Genomic DNA, 21,474 nt, shown 5'->3' on the forward strand with positions numbered 1-21,474 from the left:
TGAACTTTTTGCACTCAAAGTGCACCACGAGAAGGTTAAGTCGGGTTAGGTTAGGTTAAGTTAGATTGATATAGACAAATATTAAATAAAAATAAATTTTTCCAACTTCAAGTATCGATATCTCGAAAACGAAGCAAGATATCGAAAAATTTTATTCATCGTTTTTGACTTATTTTGGGTCGGTTCACAAAATGGCATATCAATCCAGGCGCCACGGAAATCGTACTCGTGCCCTCCTCCTAAATGTGGCTATTTTTTGGGGTTTTATGTCCCATTTCACAAGTTGTTAGCACTACTGATTCGAGATACCTAAGCTGTTTGATACAATGTGTTAGAACAGTCGCAACTAGATGTTCTGCTGTTCCTATGGCTTGCTTGCAGAATCTGCAATCGTCCTCCTCTGCCATGCCTATCGTCATAAGGTAAAAATTGACCGATCGACCACCAGTTTAATGTCGCTTCTAGACATATGTGATATAGTTATGATTTTTTTTAATTTTCTAGTTCCTGGCGTGTTTCTTTAGTAAAACTCAATATATTTATTTAGTTATCCGTTCAGTTCGTTATTTATGTGACATTCCATGAGGCCTTTATTAGCGCTCTGGTCCCAAATACTATGTAATTGCCATTACTAAACAATGCTGTCTTCTTGATTATTGCCTGATATACACTGGTGGCCTGGCAGCCACATTATGGTTACATTGTGGTTACTTTAGACATCTATAATATCATGAGAGGCAACGAATCATGTATCTATGCAAATCCAACAAAGCTCTTCTAAGCAAATGGTCGTCTGTTTTTTCGGAATAACTGGACATGTCACCACCGTTCCATTAGAGCAACGTAGAACGATAAATTCGGAATGATATACCTGCATTTGTGTACCAAAATTGTTCTCACACATCAGTTCAGATCAAAAATAAATTGTCAACGTTTTTCTTCACCAGAAGAAGTGGTTAAAATCACATGTTTTGGAGTTGCCTCAATCGGAATGGATCTTTATGAAAAATATTTTGAGAAACTATAAAGCTATATACAATTATAATTATTTGTTTTTATTTGTCAATCTCAAAATTTAAGTAGCAGCCCTCCTAATTGTTTAATATTTTATTGCGGCGGCGCAAAGGGATCAGCCTTCATATATTTCGATTATATTAACTTCATCATTAAGTATAATCAAATATTGCTTGTGATATTATCAATTATCATATTATCAATGATCAAATTTAATTAAAATACTTGCAGTCAATATCGATAACTATTTGACGACGCTATAAAAAGAAAAAGATTATGTATCGAAATTCTGGTATTTATAAAAGAGACGGCGGTTAGAGGCAGATAGGTCGCGAAGGTAAATGCATCCGTGCGATTTACAAAATGAAAATAACTTTCGGAATGACATGACATAAATTATCAATCAAATTAGAGGCAGTCATACATGAAATTTCCAATTAGAGTTTGTTCGGGGCTTACTCGCCGGGCATAGGGCGGCTTGGTGTTCGAAACGTAAGAAAGTTTTTTAATATGATAGCCACTAACGCGAAATATTTTAACGCCTCGAAACTTTTCGAGTTATTGGGAAAAGTATAACGTCGACGCTCAAATTCAGTTTGGGTCTTATCGAAAGCAAATCCGACGACAACTAACAAAAGTGCAACGTGTGGTGCCGCCTCTCAATAGATAATTGAAATTTAACACTGGAATGTGTTGATGCAATTTGAAAATAAATTCTCGAGTTCAAATTCTTCATTATTCATTTATGTCCTTTCAGTTATTTTATTAGTGATAACTCTCCACCATAAACTAGTGTTTGCATGTCGTCAGCATTGTTAATGTTTGAAAAGTAAGATTTCTGGGATCACAGAAACATAATTCCCATTACTTTGCTGTAATGACTTGAACTTTTCATTTTCGAGAATAAGAAGTGGATAATAACGTTTTGTGGGAATGCTGCGAGAATGATAGTTCTGTGCCGTTTTGGAGTGAGACTGCTAGCATTCCACGGTACTCTGGAAGCACTCTAAATCAGATCAGAATTGATTACTCTGCGCGTCGTTGCCTAGGTCTTCGATCCTGGTCTTTCCGTCCATGTAATTCCAATCTTCCCTTGATAAATAATCAAAGAGCTTCATTTTAGGTAGAATCCTACCTGGCACAGTCTTCAGAGCACTCTCACCATAAAACATGATTTTTCATACCTCTTAATGAGCCCTTATAGAGCAGCACTCTGCTTGAAAACTACAGAGCACTTTCTTTAAGGAAAATTATCCAGATTTCCGATTTTTTTCCAAGCGCTATAATAAAAAAATACAAATGAAAATAATTATAAGAAAAACATTTATTGACAACAGTTTTCTGAAAACAACAACATAATTAGTATATTTAGGAATCATAGTATTAATAGTAACATTTATTGTACAATTTTTATTATTGCAAAAGTTTAGTCCCTTCGGTATTTCATTCTTTAGAACTAAATATGTTGAGCAGACGGCTCGCAGATGTTTTGATTTTCCTGATGGAAAATTTTTTGTGATACTTCCATTTTTTGTATGTATTCTTCAATGAATCCTTTTGCTACGTTGGAAGAACGCCATCCTCTGTGTCTTTTCAGAATGAACAACCAAGCATCGCTTTCTACCAACATGGTTGCCGAAGAACGCCTTGGACCATATTCTTCAGGATATTTCAATTTCAAGTATTTTGCAACAAGTTTCGAGACAGCGCTGATGGTATGTCATCCAACATGTTAGGCGTAACACCTACGATTGCGGTATGCAACAAATAATCTTCTGCTGCTCATATTTTTAGGCCATAGATCTGTAAATAAACGGTAAAGTGCACAGGGCTCAAATGTACATCCCTCATTGGTGAAAGTAAAACTGATTTTTTCATCTCGCATCGACTAAACTCGAACTTATTAAATCATCTACCTAAGATCCCAAACACTAAAATGTCCTGACGCCTAAAAAAACAATAGTTTTTATATATTATGTATTGCCAGCACTTTCTTTTATAGTTAAACAACTCCCTAGCATTAAGAACTGACACATAACGTGGCAGATTTCATAATCTTGGCTTTTGAACAACTAAAAGAATATTTACAGTTTCAACTTTTGTTGATCGAACTGGATTTTGCTTGTAACAAATCAGCACTGGCTTGTTCCGCTGGCTCTAGTATATTTTTAGGGTTATCTGGATTTTCTCCCGAGACCATCTTTCAAAACTGACATGAATTGAACTGACAAAAGATAAAACAATGCCGTTAATAAATGTATCGTTGCTATAGAAATGTTAATCATGTTTGGTGCCATTACGATGTATTATGATTACTTTCAAAATAAAATGTTCTAAATTTAAGTCTTTTCCTTTTTTGCGTAGTTTTCAGATAAGTATTATAAAAAGTATCGTTCATTACACGTCCAAAAATCGATTTTTCCGTGCTTGCATTTCCAGACTCCCAATAAAATATATTTTTCTGTGATTCCGGAGCTCTTACTTTACAGACATGCATTGTTAGTCGTTTGATGTGCATCTTTTGCTCGGATTTACATCAGGCTAAGTATTTTACGCTCCAATGGATTCATACAAATTTTTTTTTTACTATTCTTATAGACGTGGTTGTTTTGCGCTGGCTTTTGATCTTCAATCACCAAAGTATCGTTTTGTTGCATTTCTTATACATCAATATAGTGTAACATTGATGATTATTACAATTCCACCCACAAAGAGTTATAGATAAGGGTGTGTTTCATCCCCTACACTATTTAACATCTGTTTCAACATGGCGAAGCTATAATGAGGAATTCTCTAGATGAATGGGAGAGTGGACAGTTTGGTCTAACAATAACCAATACAAAACTAATGATAGTGGATACGCCTAACTTAGTAAACGAGGCAATCTCAAAAGGGTAAACAGTTTTACATATCTGGGGTCATTAATAAGCAACCTAGGAGAATGGGTTGACTAAGTTACAAGAAGAATAGCTTTGGTCAAGAGTGCGATGCTGAAACTTACTAAAATATGGAAAAGCTCACTAAAATTAATCTGGTCCGAACCTTGATCTTCTCAATATTCTCATGAGGCCTAGAATCGTGGACACTTAGAGCTAAGAATCCCAAATATATTGATTCACTTGAAATGTGGTGCTGCAGCAGATTGTTTGGAATTCCTTGGTCTATGAAGAAAGCTAATCAATTGATACTGAAAGAGTTAAGCATAATCAAAAGACTATCATCATTATGCATGGAGTATTGTAATATTTTGGACATGTAGCTAGAAGGCGAGATGACAATACAAACAAGCTTATAGTGATGGCTGAAGTATATCAACCCCTTCACGTATCAGCTCACAAGCCTGTATCGAGGAAGCAGGCAATAAAAAAAAGCGATAGAGACCGAAGATGTCACGACTCTTATGACACAGAGAATTAGCAGAGAGAGAGAGACAGAAATTTATCCTTTCTCTATGGAAGGAAAAAAAGGAAAAATCTTCACAACATAAAACTAGTTGTAAATGTTATTGATATTAGTACAAGAATTGTATAAATTATAAACGTTTTAAATTACAATTACAGTTAATATGCTTTTTGATTCATACATTTCCATTCAACTATACAAATAACAAAAAAATCATCCCATTCTGTCGGAATTCTAGGACTAGAATACTGATTCTCTTGAAATATATACATTAAACTGATTTATTTCACAAAATTGCGTTATTATAAGTAATTCCACAAATCTAAATTAAATTAGACGTAACATCTGCACAGATTGACGTTTGCTCGCAATGTTACTGACCTCTTTAGAGCATTTACTAAAAATCTCAATAAAAGTAATAATATTCCTTTAACTAGACGAGGCTGACATTCAATATGATACTTAAGTTGGTTATATTTAGATGCGCACGCGTTGGTATTTACAATGAACTCGAACTCTCATGTGAAGGGTGTTAATTTTAGATACAGGAATTTCACTGCTGGCCGGTCTGTTACTCTGCATGTGTTTGGATACATTGTTGCCACTTTGCGAGAGATGTCACACATTTCGAAGAATTGTCAAAATTTTATTGTATTCTGTAGGTACATCGAGACTAGGAGGACAAATTGATAAATAATTAATATATGCAATACTGCCGTTCAACTTGATGCTGAATAAATATACAATCTCTAGGATACGAGGAAACCTGTTAGGTTTCTGAAGTTACTAGATTAACTATATGAATACAAGGGTGAGAATAGTCTTTTAAGTAACAAGTACCAATAGAAACTATACCTTTCAGTATTAAAGTGTATAACCTAGTACATAGATTACGCTATATATTTTAAGGTATGAAAAACAGGTAAGTATTTTTAGAAAATTGATTTTGTTTATGTTTGATGTAATCACCACCTACAATAATGCGCTTTTATAACCTAAACTTCAAGAGCTCAACAGGTTGGAACCAGTCATCTTTTAGAATGCTCACTAAAAATCCGTGGGATTCGTTAACTATATGAGGCACCTAACAAGTAACAATTTTTTTCACATTTAGATGATCATATAAAATTAAATTCACTGATGCGGATTCAATGTTTGGAAAGCAGGGATTACCAGCACTTGCCTGATCACTAAGCAATCTCCTTTTCATTTCAAATTCGTTATACCAGCGAAACAAAGTTCTCCGTGAAGGATTTTCATCGCAAAATACATCTTTCAACCTTTCAAAGTTTTATTGTTCAATGAAGATGACTTTGAAATCATAGTAAATAATAGAGCGCAGTTAAAATTATATTTCAAAAGTAAATCGTATGTACCACTATTTACTATGTACCCTGTGCTAGTCAAAATATACAGAGTTGTATTGAATACTAGTTGTTCAGTAAAACTATAAAAATCAATGCGATTTAATTCATGTTGTCCAATTGGCATTCTCATCCTGATACAAATAGAAAGCCGGAAAATAAATTTATTTCGGATTCTTGGATCTTGAAATACTTATAATAAAGATATTATCATTATTTCGTATGATTCCAATCCTGGAAAAGTTAAATGAATTATTGGTGGCTACAATATTTTGTATTTGCCTCAATATTTTTAATCCCTTTTACTACTTATAAAGGGAATTAAACAAAAATTAATGAAACAATAGATCTGATAAATAATTTAAACGTATTCGGAATGTACTTCAAATTTACATATGTAATCATTTTTCGGTACAATCAGTTTTATAAACTGGCAACATAGCTTGCGTCTTAGTCATAAGTTGGTGACCACGTTGCCTCCCGTCTACATAGTAACTAGTAACATGATCTTTAGCCGTTAGAAAAGTAAGGTTGATGTTACTCATCACGCGTTTCACGAAAATCTGGAAATTATATAAATAAAAACGTAATATTCTTATATATAATTATAAATATTTCAATATAAAAATTTCATAACGAATATATTATTAGTAAAAACATGGTGAATATGTATATTAATGAATTATCATAAAAATTTGGATTTTCCATTGCTGGATATAAGTTCCTTTTTCTTTTGTATTATTTTCTTCAATCCTGTATCAATTCGACTAAGCTTAGGGACATTTTCTTCAATTCCTTACCCTACCTATCGAGAAAATCGTTTTACGATTGGAAGAATCTTTCTCTGCTGCCGTTTTCTTACTTTAACATATTCAAGACCAATTCAAGTCCTAATTTGGGCTCGAAGTGATTAGAAATATTGATCGATACTATATTTAGCCTGAATCTTCGTTGCTACAGATCTTTGGGGCCATTATACGAGAAAGGGACATATACACCACTCCCTTTTTTGCTGCGATTCTGGAAAAACCCAGTATTTACAGTTGATCTGTTAATCTCACTCCATTTAGAAAATTCAGAATGTTGGATACAAATATTATTCGTCACGGTAAAAGATTGCCAGACACCAAATCGCTTCAATGACAGCATATCACCTTCTCGCGGACGATTTTCAAAAACAATGAACAGTACATTGCTTCGGTTCTGGTAACTGAAGAAGATATCCAGCAATCTGACGTGGAGTGTTCTACCCACAGCCTATTTTTCGCACTTTCCACTTCAGCAAATTATAAACAAAGGAATTTCCGTTGCAGGAAAATGCGAATTCATGTACTTTTGACACGTGATATAAAACGTTTCTGTATTCAAAAATCAACCTCTAGTTTTAGTTTTCGGATTTCTAATATCAATCATAAAAGATTTTACTGTGAATGTATCTTATTTTATATTTCTATAGTCCTTAATATTCAGTTGTAAGAATAACTAGCTTTATCTAAAATTTCCGGCGTGTTGATATTTTAATGACATTTACTACTAACGGAAAACTTAGCAGGTAAAAAAAACTTATATTGGTAAACATGATTGTGGAAGAAGTGGTAACGCTAGCAATGTGTGTAGTTATTCTTCTTTCTCCTATACGGTAGTTGCCTATACACGAGAATGGTCCAAGAAGTACCTGGTCTGACCTAGAGATGGCGGTATTTTCTTAAAAAATACCACTGTATTAGAAGGTACACAATCTATACAGCATATGTATCAAGTTTGAAGACGCCGGTGGTTTAGTATTTGTTTGGCATAACTAGTGAACGACATCGTTAAGTGATACAGTACTTTCATTTGAATGGCATTAGTCCAACCAATATAAAAGCTGAACTAGATTATACACTGGGTGAGAGTGATCCTTCGTTACTAACAGTAAAATATTGGATAGCAGAGTTTAAACGACCTACGAAGGGTACTGGATAAACTTCGACTGAAGTCGCGCGAGCTAGCAGACATAATAGGCATTTCAAAAAATGAAGTACATCTCATATTAACTGAAAATTTGGACATGAAAAAGTTGTTCGCAAGATTGGTGCCAAATTTACTCACAATTGAACGAAAACAGTGTCCTTCACGACGCTGTGTCTGTTTCCAATTTTTGGCAATGTTACAGAAATAAAGCCGAATTTTACGGCCTTTCATAGCCATGGATAAAACCTGGGTCCCTCACTTCACACCAGAACAATCAAAACAAGGGACTGAGAAGGGTGAACCGGCTCCAAATAAGGCAAAGACCGTTCTACTCGTATTTGCAGGCAAGGTCATGGCGTCGGTTTTTTGGGATGCGCTTGGGATAATTTTCATTGCCTATCTTGAAAAAGGAAAAACTCTCAACCGCGAAGATAATGCGAACTTATTGCAAAGTTTGAGCTAAGAAATCAAGCAAAAACGGTTGCATTTGGCTAAGAAGAAAGTGTTGTTTCATCAAGACAATGCACGAGTTCACACATATACAATGCAATGCGATTGCAAGGGCCAAAATTAATAAATTAAAGTTTGAATTTCTACCTCATGCACGCTAGATTCAGCACCATCGAAATATTTTCTGTTCCCAGACTTGAAAAAATGGTGGTAAAAGATTTTCCAACAAGATGTTAATGGCTATTTAATGATGAAATCATAAAAGTTTCATGTTCTGAATCAAATTAACAAATTATTTAGAAAAACAGCAAAATTTTTAGTTGAAATTAATGAACGAAAGATATTTATTATTGAATAACATAAAATAGGTGGATTACAATAATATTTGAAAGATATTTTTTTAATTATTCTATATACTATTAACTATTATCATATAACCAGATTCCAGTATTGAAAGCTCTCTAACAAATAAGACCTTTCTATTCGAAATTGCGATTATAGATACGTCAGTATAAAAACTTGCAACTTCATGCTGTTGATATTAAAAATAAAAAGTTAGAAATTGAATATATCAATTGAAAATTTACATTTTTAATAGCAATTAAGAAAACTAATTATATCAAGATCAATGCTCGAGTTAAATCATTGCTTCAAGTTCAAAAACTACTCTTATTACCTTTCCTTTTTATAATAGTTTTTATTGTACTTTCACTTGTTATCCGGCAGTTTTGTATAGAGTACGTTCTTGTTGATCATTACATAATTAATATCGAAGACCTTGCAAATCAAGTAGTAGTAATTATAGTATATTTAATCAAATCTTACGTGACATGACATTTAGCCCGAGACGAAATCAGAAATAAACATTCTAACAAGATGGATTGGAAGAATTTATGTAGTCAAATCAGTTTTATTATTGAACTTTCTTCTACAAAATTAATTTGTATTGGAAATAAGAAATAAATATACGATCAAAAATCAGTTAGACACAAAACGAAAATAATGAGATTGAGTTACAAAAACCAAAAGATAGGAAATGAAAAGTATCGTTAAATATTCCAACTTGAAGGTGAGTTAATTTGAAAAATGCAGTATTGAAATTGAAGTGATCTACCTCCTTAAAACATGTATTTCAATAAGATTCATATACAGGGTGTTCCAGGACTTGATGCAATAAATTCGGGATTATGTAGATGACCTTCAAAGTTGCGAAATCAGAACTTATTTTATCTAAATTATACATTCGAAGATTATAAGATTATGGATTTTTAATGGATGATTACATATGTCATGTAGTGTGTTTTACGGAATAAATAATTCTACACTATTATCTGAAAGCAAGAGGCGGCTCATGCCCAATGGTTAACAATTAGTAACTTTTACATGGACAATTTGTACAATCCAATGATGGCAAAAATGAATTTTTCAATTGATTTTTCAACAAAAAGGTACTTTTTGTTTAAATTTATGGTTTAGGAGATATGTATATATGCCAAGAAAACCGTTCGCCATAAAGAGACATTCTGGAAAAATTATCATAAATTGTAATTATTTATTGAAAATACATACGGGAGGTATTGAAACACAAAAAACATTTCTTGGAGAATGAATGAATAGATAAATAAACATCATATTACTGGCACAAGGAAACTGATGAAGCTGATGATAAAACCTCGTATCAATTACTATAAATTACAATTCAAACAAAGAACAAAAATCGATTTTGTGTTAAGGGGTTGGCAAAAATAGTGGGTAATAATTCAGTAGGTTCATATTTTTTGATAATAATCTGAATGGTCAGCGATAATTAGAATTTCTTCAAAATAAATTCACACCCTTGTTATGTGATGTATCTTTAAACATTCGCAAATACAGGTTCGTGTAAAAAAGGAGCCCCTCTTACTTTCTAAATAATGTTAAAAATCAATTAATAAAATTTGTTCTAATAGGTGAATTGGTCGGGGAGGTCCATTCGCATGACCACCACGTTCTCCTAAATTAAATACAATAGATTTATTCTTTGGGGGATATCTTAAAAGCTTGGTATATGCAAAACCGGTAAAGGAACGAATTGATCGATAGAATAAACTTCTATTGTGACGCTATAAGGCAGAATCTGGCAAATTTATTAAACTTTTTTTTCATTTCATTGCTTACCCAACTACCTCCTATGAGTATTTTCAATAAGTAATTACAATTTATGATAATTTTCTTCAAAATGTATCGTTATGTCGAACGGTTTTCTTAGCATGTACAACGATCTAAAAATCTATATCCTAAACCACGAATTTTATCGAGTTAAACAAAGAGTACCTTTTCATTAAAAATGGATTGAAAAATTCATTTTTGATACCTTTTGATTGTAGAGATTGTCCCTGTAAAAGTTTCCATTTCGTGCACGCACACTTGAAAACCGAAGATGTAGGAGTCTACGACAAATTAGCTGTACGCCATCTAACGGCGTCGGTGATAATTTAATGTAGCGGAAACTATGAAATATAATAAGTGGTCCCATCTATTGTTAGATGGCCATAATTTAGGATCTACATTCTGGAAGAAGAAGCTAACTGTAACTAGACAAAAGTTTCTAGAGGAGCAGTTATCTGTTAATAGACACAAAGTTTCTACAATGTTCTACAATAATTGCAGGAACATATATACGCTAAGAGCTCACAGTAGATTAAAGAGGTGATATTTTATTCAGTATTGGTTATTATAATGTTGTGTAGTATTATAATTATTATGATAAGTGTTTTAATGAATTTTTAAGTTTCTCTTTAAGTCTCGTACATACACGAATGTGTATATAGGTATTTTTATCCTCAATTCTTTTGAATACGCCCATTTTAAAAGCAAACATTAACAAAACAAAATGGTTTTCAGATACGAGAAAAAATTTTTGGAGCTGATTAGAGCTAGAACTTCTTTTGAAGTATTAAAAAGCCAAACATACATTAGGATGAGAATTTTGTCTGTACTAACAACATGAGTATATATTAAGAGTAATAAAAAATTCCCTAGCGTGGTATGGCAACTAAAACAATGGGGCAAAACCGTCATGAAAGCAGATGAACGTGATGAGGATACTAAGGAAAAAGTAACATTAGTAAATATCTACGGTTTTCAAAAATGGAGCACAAAGCACAAAAAGTTACAAGAATAGTTGTTAAAAAAAAAGAGTAAAGGTTCAGGTTATCGGTCGAAACCACCCAGACAAATATAGAGATAAATTGGAATAAAATAATATAAAATTGAAAAACAGAAAGTTTTTGTCAGTGAACCGTAAAAATATATGTGACAGTAACACTCTTCTATATATTAGACATTGTTGCGTTTTTTCATAACTGTAGTGTGCCTTCTAAGTCACAGTTTCTTCCATTTCGTGGTGTCTGGTGATTTGTTTCTTGTATTCCATATCATTTTCTCCCGAACTTTTATCGCCACTCCTTTCTAGGCATCTTTGAATTCAACAGTAAAAGTGAAAGAGGATTATTCATATTGTATCACATTCTCTTTGAAATCTAATTTTGCATGTTTTTCTAACAGATTATTTAGTTATGAAAACCAGTTTCGTTTAATAAATTTCTAAAATAAAACAATCCATTCAATGATAGATTATATAACTATGTTAGTGCAGTTGTTCGTTTGCAATTAATATTTTAATGTATTGTTTTCAGTAACCGACTTTACCTTCCTATAATAATATCCTATTCAAAATAAATGTAAATATGCCATTGATAACTACAATAATAAGTATTATTACGAAAGCCGTGGACAGAAGAAAGCGGGCATGCGCTTTAGGCGACTGCGAAGCTCTCGCACGTTGCGTCAATCGGCGTTGTGCTACAGCCACGTAAACATGTCCGCCATTATTGATGCTCCCATCAAGTGTGATTCGTTTTCTATAGGCTGAAGGCCATAGTGCTGCAGAAATCCATCGGAGAATGAGTGGTGTGTATGGGGAAAACTTCATGAGTGATGGTGTTGTGCAGAATGTTTAAATAGAACCGCAGATTCGCCATTACTGCTTTGTCTAAGGAATTTCAAGGTCTGTTTTGTACTCTATTGTTACTGAACGGTTAGGTTACAATTGCGGCAACTTTCTTTGAAGAGGTTATTGAAAAGTTTGTCCACAGATATGACAAATGTCTCAATCTCTTCGGTGATTGTGTCGAAAAGTAACCGTAAGTGTAACAATCTCCTATCCTCCTATCGGAGGTTGAAAAAAAACGACCCTCGTAGTAGCACAGGCCAAGGAATTCCATCCATATTTCTGCAGAGCCATAAATAAAGAGGTAATAACCATAAAGTTCGGGCTGTATCTTTTAGTACTCTTGTAGAAAGACAATCGATAGTTTCAATCAAAAAAATTTCTTATAGCGTCAGCTTGAACTTACGTTGAATATATGCATTAGGTACTATAATTGAAGACATATCAAAGACAGACAAACAGTTCTTAATTTTTGTGTGTCAATTATCAAAAGACAGTAATTTCTTCTAATATTATTAGCAGAGCTGAAGGATAAGCGAAGCTGACATTTAATTTTTTATTAATTATATCCTTAGTGACATTAGACTTGTTAGTAACATGTTTCTACATCTTACATCCATAATGAAACGAAATTTGTAAATGTCTACTCATAAAAAATGATAATGGATTTGAAGACTCCATAGCTGAATATACTCCTAACCATCGACAAATGGAGGTGGTCGATGTCTGCTTGTGGCACATCGTTCTCAGAACCTTTAACTTCCTGGATTAATTGCATCGGGGTATTATAGGTTGGTGCAAATTTGCCATTTCCTTCACCTCATTTTACAACATATTCTGCAGATGTATGATGAGATATTAATTTAGTAACTGATATAGGGTTAGACAGATGAGAAGATACGAGTTAATATTTAAAAAAATAATTTCAAGAAAAGTACGGAGTTCATTGATATGTTTGTTATATATTAAAATAAATGGTTTGAAAATTTATTTATGAAAAATAACATCGTTAAAATATAAACCGTTGCGCTCACGGCATTCATTTAATCGAGCACTAAATTTGCTTATGACGGCAGGTATTCTCTTTAATGGTTGCCATTTTGTGACGGATATTTTCTTTTAATTATGTCGCTTTGTTAGCATAAACTTTAGATTTGACATAACCCCACAGGAAAAAATCCATAGGTGTTAAATCAAGACTACGTGGAGACCAACTTACTTTTCTAAAGATTATGCCAGCAGGATGGACCAACACACACAAGTCTAATAGGTATATGCCACGAGTTCGGGAAATTGATTTCCTGGAGAGAAACATAAGTGCTTATAATTCCTCGCGTTGACATCGGAGTCCATACGGTTACTTTAGGCAAGTGTAGAGGATTCTGATATATGTGATTGGTTACACTCCAGTAGCGATAATTTTGCTTGTTCACGTGTCCATTAAGATAAAAATAAGTTTCATCCGAAAGCAAGATGTTGGCAAACGCTGGAAATGAAATATTCTAACCAGCCTCATAAGGCTTCAATTCTTTCACTACCTGCATTTTGTGAGGGTGCAGCCCCGAATCTTTGTGTTAAATACAAAATAATGATGATAAGAGACCGACGTTTTCATTTCCGCTCCCGAAAAACGCTCCATAGCGACTAAATTCCCAAGAGCCAGGGTACTGCCCATATAGAATTTTACGATGGGCCCAGTATAGGCCCAGATTTGGACCAAGTATGTGCAACTGTGGCCCTAGCTTGGAAGCCATTATTGGGACAGACTTGGTGGGACTCTGGAATGATAACAATGTCCCTCGCTTGGTTTGCAAACCTGGACCAGGCATGGTTACCTACATAAACGGGATGGGATGGCCGAGATAAGGTTACATAGAGTTCAGCCAGGCCTGGCTGACTATAGAATGGCCGGAGCCGAAGTTACCCAGACTTCAACTAGGATTGGGCCATTATTGGTTTGTCAAGGCCAGGTTTACCAGCGTTAGCCCAAACTAAGCCCCGTATATGGGGTCATACCTCTCACTCCCTTGTATATCGATATCATATTGATATAGACCATATCGATATCTACAGATGAAATTTTTTAGAGCCTCTTTTATGCTTTTGATGCCAAATCGTTTTCATTTTAGGTCTCTTTTGATTGAAAATAAGTTTTATAAAACAGGCAAACAATTAACGTTTCGCCCTATTTCTCTCTCGACATTAACAACTTGCATGATTATATTAATCCCCTACAACATAAATATCAAAATAAAAATCTGTTTTAACCCCAATAAATCATTTTTCATTAGTTGTTATACCTCAAAAATAAGTAGCAGCCATCAATTAAACTCATAGTTGCTTTAAACTTTTTTATCTTTGACAGCTTTCTCGTAACTTTATATGTGAAACATTTCTAGAAATTTTTCTCTTGTATTTGGTTTCGTTCCAAGAAATTTTTCAATACTATTTTTTCAATAGACAAATTTCGTATTTATTGTACTCCATAGATACTATTTATTTTAAAAACGTAGTGCGTCGTCATGATGTTTCTAAATAATTATTTTTCCTTCTTGATACTGACAATATTATCAAAATCTGATCTGTTGATCCATGTTTGTCGTATTGATCGCTATATTAAAAAATATATTTAAGTCTAAGGTTAATTATGATCAAATACTACAATCAAAAAGAGGGAAAATATGGAAAATTTGTCTATATTTTCATGTTTCGGTCAATTAAGTTGTTGACTTCACATTCGTAGGGTCGTGCTATCGAAATCCTTTCAATCGTGTTAAACTTCATGAAATTCCAATACTACATTCGTTTAATACCAACAATAATTTCTGGTAAATCAGCTAATGCAGTTTTAAACCATATATCGCTCTTGATCACGTAATCCCCTCCAATTCGAGTACATAAGTACTAAATTAAATACTAGACGACCATCAGCGTATCCGAATAGAAAATTGGGCCAAAGGTTAAATTTTGTTATTCCAAGACATCACAAAATTGAACAGGGATTTTTTTATTAGAATCAGTGTTTCTCGACAACTAAGATCATTGACACATGGTACAGTTATGATACAATTAATAACGTGAACTACGAAACCTTAATATTAACAAACTATTCGGATTACGTACGAGCTGTGGCTATTAAATAACGAAACTGTGCGTCTAGAGGGAGCCCTAGACGGTTGGGGTAAAAAACGACTAGTGCATTAGGTATCTAGATATCTTGTCTATGTACGTTCCAAAACACGTTTCCGTCACTAGAATCTCAAATTTCACGTTAAATTGAAAAATATTCCGACTCAGTGCTATAAATTGTTGCAGCAAGAGGCCTATGGGGACAATTCTCTATCTCGTTTGTGTGTTTTTGAGTGGTGTAAGAGTTATAAAAATTTCACACGACGAATTACACATGACAATAGCCTGTGCGAAGTTGATACCAAAAAATCTGACTCCTGACCAAAAGCTCTTACGACAAAAGGTCTGCTCAGATTTCCTTGAAAGGTTAGAAAAAGATCTGCAGAGCTCCTAAAGGCACTTAACAAAGAAGACTTCCAGCGCTGTTTCGATCAATGGAAAAAACGTATGGGAATGTGTGTAGCGAGGGGAGGGGAGTATATTGAAGGGGAGCATTCGAATGTAGAATAAGTTTCATAATAAAGCCCCTTCTCGTAACCAGTCTCGTTATTTAATAGCCAGCCACATTTCATTATACATATAGATTAGTGATTTTTAAATAATGGATTAGGCGTGGTAACTGTTTCTTGGAGCGAATTTCCTAGTTGGTGTTTACGGCGTTTATTGGAGTATTGTCATCAACTTGTTCGTATGTGGTTAACGGTCAGTGGTATTTTGCAGTGCTGACATTTGGAAGGATCAGAAGCGAGCATTAAATACGAGTCATGGGAGGAAAGTCGATGGACCGTTGAATTTCATGTATTGCAGCTTGCCTAATGGTTTTATACTAGTTATGAGATCATTGTGAATTTGTATCGAGTAACTGTGGAGGTTAACCGTCGAAGCTTTTTTTGCAGCTTGATCTGCAAGTTCATCGCCATGTACCCTAGATTAAAGTAATGGTAACACCAGAGCTTTCGAGCCGATCAATAAAGAGATAAAAAGTGTACTGGATATATTTATCTAATGGAGTTTATGAAGAGTGTATGGCTGATTGTTTGTCGTCAGAGGATAGGAAATTCGAAGCTTGGAGGATTGCATATAATTCTCCTGTGTAGACGCTAGCAAAAGATTGTAGACGATGTCGTTGGATTATTGATATGAATTGGCACAACATACGTTGACCTCAAATTTGGTTGCATCACTGTACCGAATTTGATTTTATTGAGTGGAATTGATAATATTTAGAAATAGTTGTTTCAGTATATTTGGGGAATATGTTAAGAGATGTATTGAATTTTGGTTGTTGCTTTTTCCAAGGAGGATAGGGTGAAATAGGAATGGGAGCTATTTCAGATAGGTTGTTATTGGTGATGAGTGGTGAAAGGATTTTTGGAAGTGATTGGAGTTTAGAGACAGAATTGCTGATATCAGATAAACGATTTATCAGCTGATAAACTGGATTATCAAGTTGCGCTGAAACTTTCACACATTATGAAATGAGAGGTATTGAACAGCGGAAATACAACATTAAGTCAGTCCCCCTCACTCACCAACTCACCGAGAAAAACAAAACTTTCTCCTCTTTTGCTATTCCTAGCACTTGGATCTTCGACGTCATTTTGAACGAATCAGAATAGAGTAGAGAGAAATAGAGAGTGTTCCTTCTCTCTCTGCTAGGAGTTCGGGCTTACTTGAACAAGCTCCCATATCTCGCACTATATTTTCTATATGTTAAAAAGGCAGAATTTGAATAAAAACCCAAAACTATTCGGTGTTTTAATGAATTGTTATACCAAGTTTGTTATGACAACCGGTTTCTAAGCTAAATCCGCTTCTGCATCTACATATAGTTTTATCTTTTTTGCATATTTGACGCTTTAGTGCCAACTAATGATTGGTTCTGATATTATTTCCTGTTAATTTCTGTAGTTCTAACAGTGTTTATTCGCTATACACTACCCCTTATCGAATGGCTTTTCTAGGTCGGTGTTTATTACATTCTTGGCATTTGTTGCTTGAATTGCAAATTAAATGCGCGAGGAAGCGGAAAACTTTTTTTACAATAACAAATACTATGAATAAGACATGAGTACATTATTTAAGTCATTTATTGTGGACAAATTAATTTCATTTGACCTTCACCAAAAATTATTCACATAAAATTCTTGACAAGATGTAGTTGACAATATTGAACTAAGCTGTCTTTTTTGATAACATTTATACGAGGGTTGCTACTTAAGATTGACAAATAAAAACAAATATTAATAATTGTATAAGACTTTACTGTTGCATGCGTTTGAATCAATTATTCAAACATTTTTTTCATTCTGATTAAGGTAGCTCCAAAATATGTGATTTGAACGCATCATCCGCTCCTTCAGGGGTAGAAAAACGTTGAACTCGCTATTTATTTTTGATCTGCGGAAATAAGAAGAAATCATTGGATGCCAAACGAGGACTATACGTTGACTGACAAATCAATTCGATGTTTTGACTGTTCAAAAACGTTTTTGTTTGAATTGATGTGTTAGAGCTCGCATTGTTTTGGTGGAAAATGATTCGTCTTCTGCGATTGGTTTCCCTGGATTCAACGCAGAAACAATCGGATAAGGTGCCAATAGAGAGGATGTCAGAATGTGATGTAGCGTTGTGCGCAGAATGGTTTGAACCGTATTACATTAAATAATCCTTTATATAAGATACTTAAAACAAATATTGGAAAAATAATTTTTATTGTTATGTAGAACGTCAACGTTTTGAGTTATAATGTACCATATATTTTTAGCCTTGATGATGATCAAATAAAAGATCGAAACGTTGGCATTTTCAAAAACTCTTGAACAGTTTTATTTTCAGCCCTCAAACCCCCAATACTATTCGAAATTACATTCTAGGAAAGAGAATAATTTCAACAATGAAATGTTTTGTAGAACTCTAACTTGGCGTTAATAAAATATTTTCAAAAAGAAGCCGGTTTTAATGAGTCATTATTTTTGGTAACGGTCATTACGTTTTTCTTCAAAATATTTGAAGAAAAACATAATAAACCGAATAACATGTTCGAAGAAAAAAATAAATTCAAGGAATTACTTTTTTTGTAAACTTACCAGTCTTACGAAGATAAGAAATCAAAACAAGATTGTGGTGATTAGCAATATTAAGGTATAGTAGTGCTCACATATTGAAAAGACTGAACGAGTCGAAAAAATAGGAAAAAAAGCAGTGAGAAGAAAGCATAGATGTTAAGGATAAGATATTGTGTTTTCAATCAAAGCTACAACAAAGTACAAGCAGAGTGGCATATTACACGGTACTTAATAAGAAAAATGGTATACACTACACGGGCAGCAGTTTTACAGCTCTGAATTAGCCGTGGTTATAGCGTGCAGTGCAGAAATTTGAAAATATCTGCCCTTATAGTGAAATATACTATTCTGAAGCAACCCACACCATAAATATATTATCAACCATTGTTTTTGCAATTGAATGATATTTAAATCGGTATTTCAAATTAAAAAAAAAAAGAATTTGATAAAATTTAACAAACTCAACAAACATTTAAGTTCATTGTTATTTTGAAAGTTGTATTTTGATGAATTTAATATTTTATAATAAAATTGAATTGGCATAATTCTCGTTTCAATAATATAAGTATTTTTTAATATTTTTTACATATGTATAAAGTATATATTCATATAATATAATTTTTGTACTACCGTGCGTAAAGTAAGTACTATAGACACACTTTCAAGTGAATTAAACATAATTTACGAGGCTCACATGCGGGAGGTCCCAGGTTCAAGTCACGCTGGTGCCATTTTTATTTTTCAACTTATTTTTTTTATATTTATTTATTTATTTTTCTAATTATTTTTAGGTGGCATTTATACATGCCGAACAGAAGAATTTGAAAATTGAATAACTCATATTCGTATGTTATTTTGTTAATTTGTTCTAATCTTGACTAAAATATTCAAAATATTGATAAAATTTTTGCTAATAGAATAAATATTGTATTCAATTCGTATCTAAATGCCATTTGTCGACTTATGTGATTGTCATAATATTCAGATTCGTCGAAGAAGGCTACGTCACACACTTGTTACATAAATAACTATTATGTCCACGATGAGAATATATACATATCGCAAAGCTCGAAATATATATATTAACAAAAGTTTACTTTGGCATTTCATTGCCACAACCATACAACTATAATTACTAGCAATTTGGCGAAGAGGTTTTACTACAACCATTACACAAATTTACGCGTCGGACAGTGTAACTGTGAGTGAAGTGAATAGTGTGTTCAGTACATATATTAAGATAAAATAGAAGTGGATTACTATATTATTAGAAAGATACTTTAATATTTTCCCTTTTCGAAATATTTCAGCACCTCTATTGTATTTCCGGACCGCGCGGCAATGTCCCGTAAAGCCTGCTCTTTTTAGGGTCGTAATTCAAAAAGGTTGAATCGAAAACCGTCATTCACTAAAGCTGTCACGATCCACAATCACAATAATAAACAATTCCACGTTTATTCGGTGCACATACAATTTATTGTGATTAATATTTTTCCAGAACTGGTTTTTATTCATTGTGAGGTCGCATCTGTACGGGTTGGTGTTGATCATGATCTCATTGATTAGTTTCAATAAAGCGTACAACGAAAACAATGATTGTGTTTTATTTTGAATTATAACATTGGAAAGATATTTAATGTTTTCGATAGTTATTGGAAAGTAATCAATTAAAAATTTTGTTATTTTGATATCTGACTCAAAAAAATAGTAGTTGTTGCTACTTTTGGTACAATAGATCGGAGAATACAGAGTGAGATGTGAGTCAGAGGAATAGTGGAAATATTTGATATATTTTGTTTTGTTTGTTTCCATTTCATCTCCTATTTTATTTTGATTTATTTAACATGAAGAACCCATCCGTGTTGCCTGTTATTTTCTATTACTGGAGGCACGATTTCCAGCAATCAACATGGGCATATACCATAGGCGTTACATCTTCTACCTACTAAAACATATTGATCCATATTAGTATCTTTGGAGCGTTTTGGGAATGATACCTAGACAGAATTTTGTACTACGTAAATGAGACTTGTGCCAACCACCATTATATTGAAACAAAAGAGAGGTGGTAATCTTTTGATTAATGGAAACCTCTCACCCAGCTCAAAAAACCATTAATGGTATATATCAAAGAATTCAAGCGTGAAGAAAGGAACGTTTTTTATTACAAAATGAGAATTCTTGGATAATGGAAGGATAATGAATGTACATTAAATATATGTGCCATATTATTTTAAAGAAGACAACTTATGCAAACAGATTTTTTTCTGGTTTTTTTGTGAATAAGTAATGGCCCTTCTCTTCTTTGCATATAATTTCAAACTTTTCCTCTTTTTTTCTTCAATAGGAAGTAGTGCTGGTAGTACTTCACATTTTATTTGTGTACTTGTTCTGTTTCAATACTCTTTGAACTTATTTCTAGTGGCTTTCTTCAACTTTGTCTGTAAACCAAAAAAATTTGAGATATTTACGGTGCTAGCCGTTAGTTCGGAAATAGTGGAAGCTTGAGGCATCTCACATAGCTTGATATTTCAATCATGAAGGATTCTTTTATTCTCCTGGATACAAAATTATTGTTTGCCGAAAATTAAAGTCGACTCTGACCAGTAGCTGCTGCTTTTTTTATTACATTGTATTTGCCTGTAATGCGATTCCACAATTCTCCTCAGAAATCAACTGGAGAGTTCCTTCTCCCAAAGGAAGTAATCACATTTATTGAGGTCGGGTGAGCAGGGAGGCCAATCTTGGCGACTATTATTTGCTCGTCCAATCCACTTATTTGTATATTGGGCCACTTAAAAAGTGTCTTACATTGTAAATCGACAAATAAATCCAGTTAAAGTCATTCTTAATATTACGTTGGAAATGTTGAGGATTTTTTACATTTAACGCATGCCTCATCAGTAAAAATAATAAAAACAATTTTCTTGAAAACGAATATTCTGACGTGAAATAAACCGACAGAAATTCACTCGCTAAACCAAGTCTTGAGGTAACAATTCTTGAACTTTCTGGGCATGATATGGATGGAGTAAATTACGTTTAACAGTTCGGTATACAGATGATCTTAATATGCCACTATGTATAGATAAAATTCTAGTGC

General features: G+C 33.5%; 2 protein-coding genes across 2 annotated transcripts in view; one reads left to right on the forward strand and one right to left on the reverse strand.

Moving 5' to 3' along the window:
* Positions 1-21,474, reverse strand: part of LOC130902798 (E3 ubiquitin-protein ligase MIB1) — a 763,066-nt gene that overhangs the window by 64,372 nt on the left and 677,220 nt on the right. The window lies entirely within an intron of this gene.
* Positions 2,633-21,474, forward strand: part of LOC130902806 (mantle protein-like) — a 30,312-nt gene continuing 11,470 nt past the window's right edge. The window contains exon 1 of the mRNA XM_057815142.1: positions 2,633-2,729. Within this exon, the coding sequence (XP_057671125.1) occupies positions 2,643-2,729 (87 nt within the window). The 5' untranslated portion in view covers positions 2,633-2,642. The remainder of the gene's footprint in view (positions 2,730-21,474) is intronic.

Source organism: Diorhabda carinulata, chromosome 2 (genome assembly GCF_026250575.1).
Source record: "Diorhabda carinulata isolate Delta chromosome 2, icDioCari1.1, whole genome shotgun sequence".
Taxonomy (NCBI): domain Eukaryota; kingdom Metazoa; phylum Arthropoda; class Insecta; order Coleoptera; family Chrysomelidae; genus Diorhabda; species Diorhabda carinulata.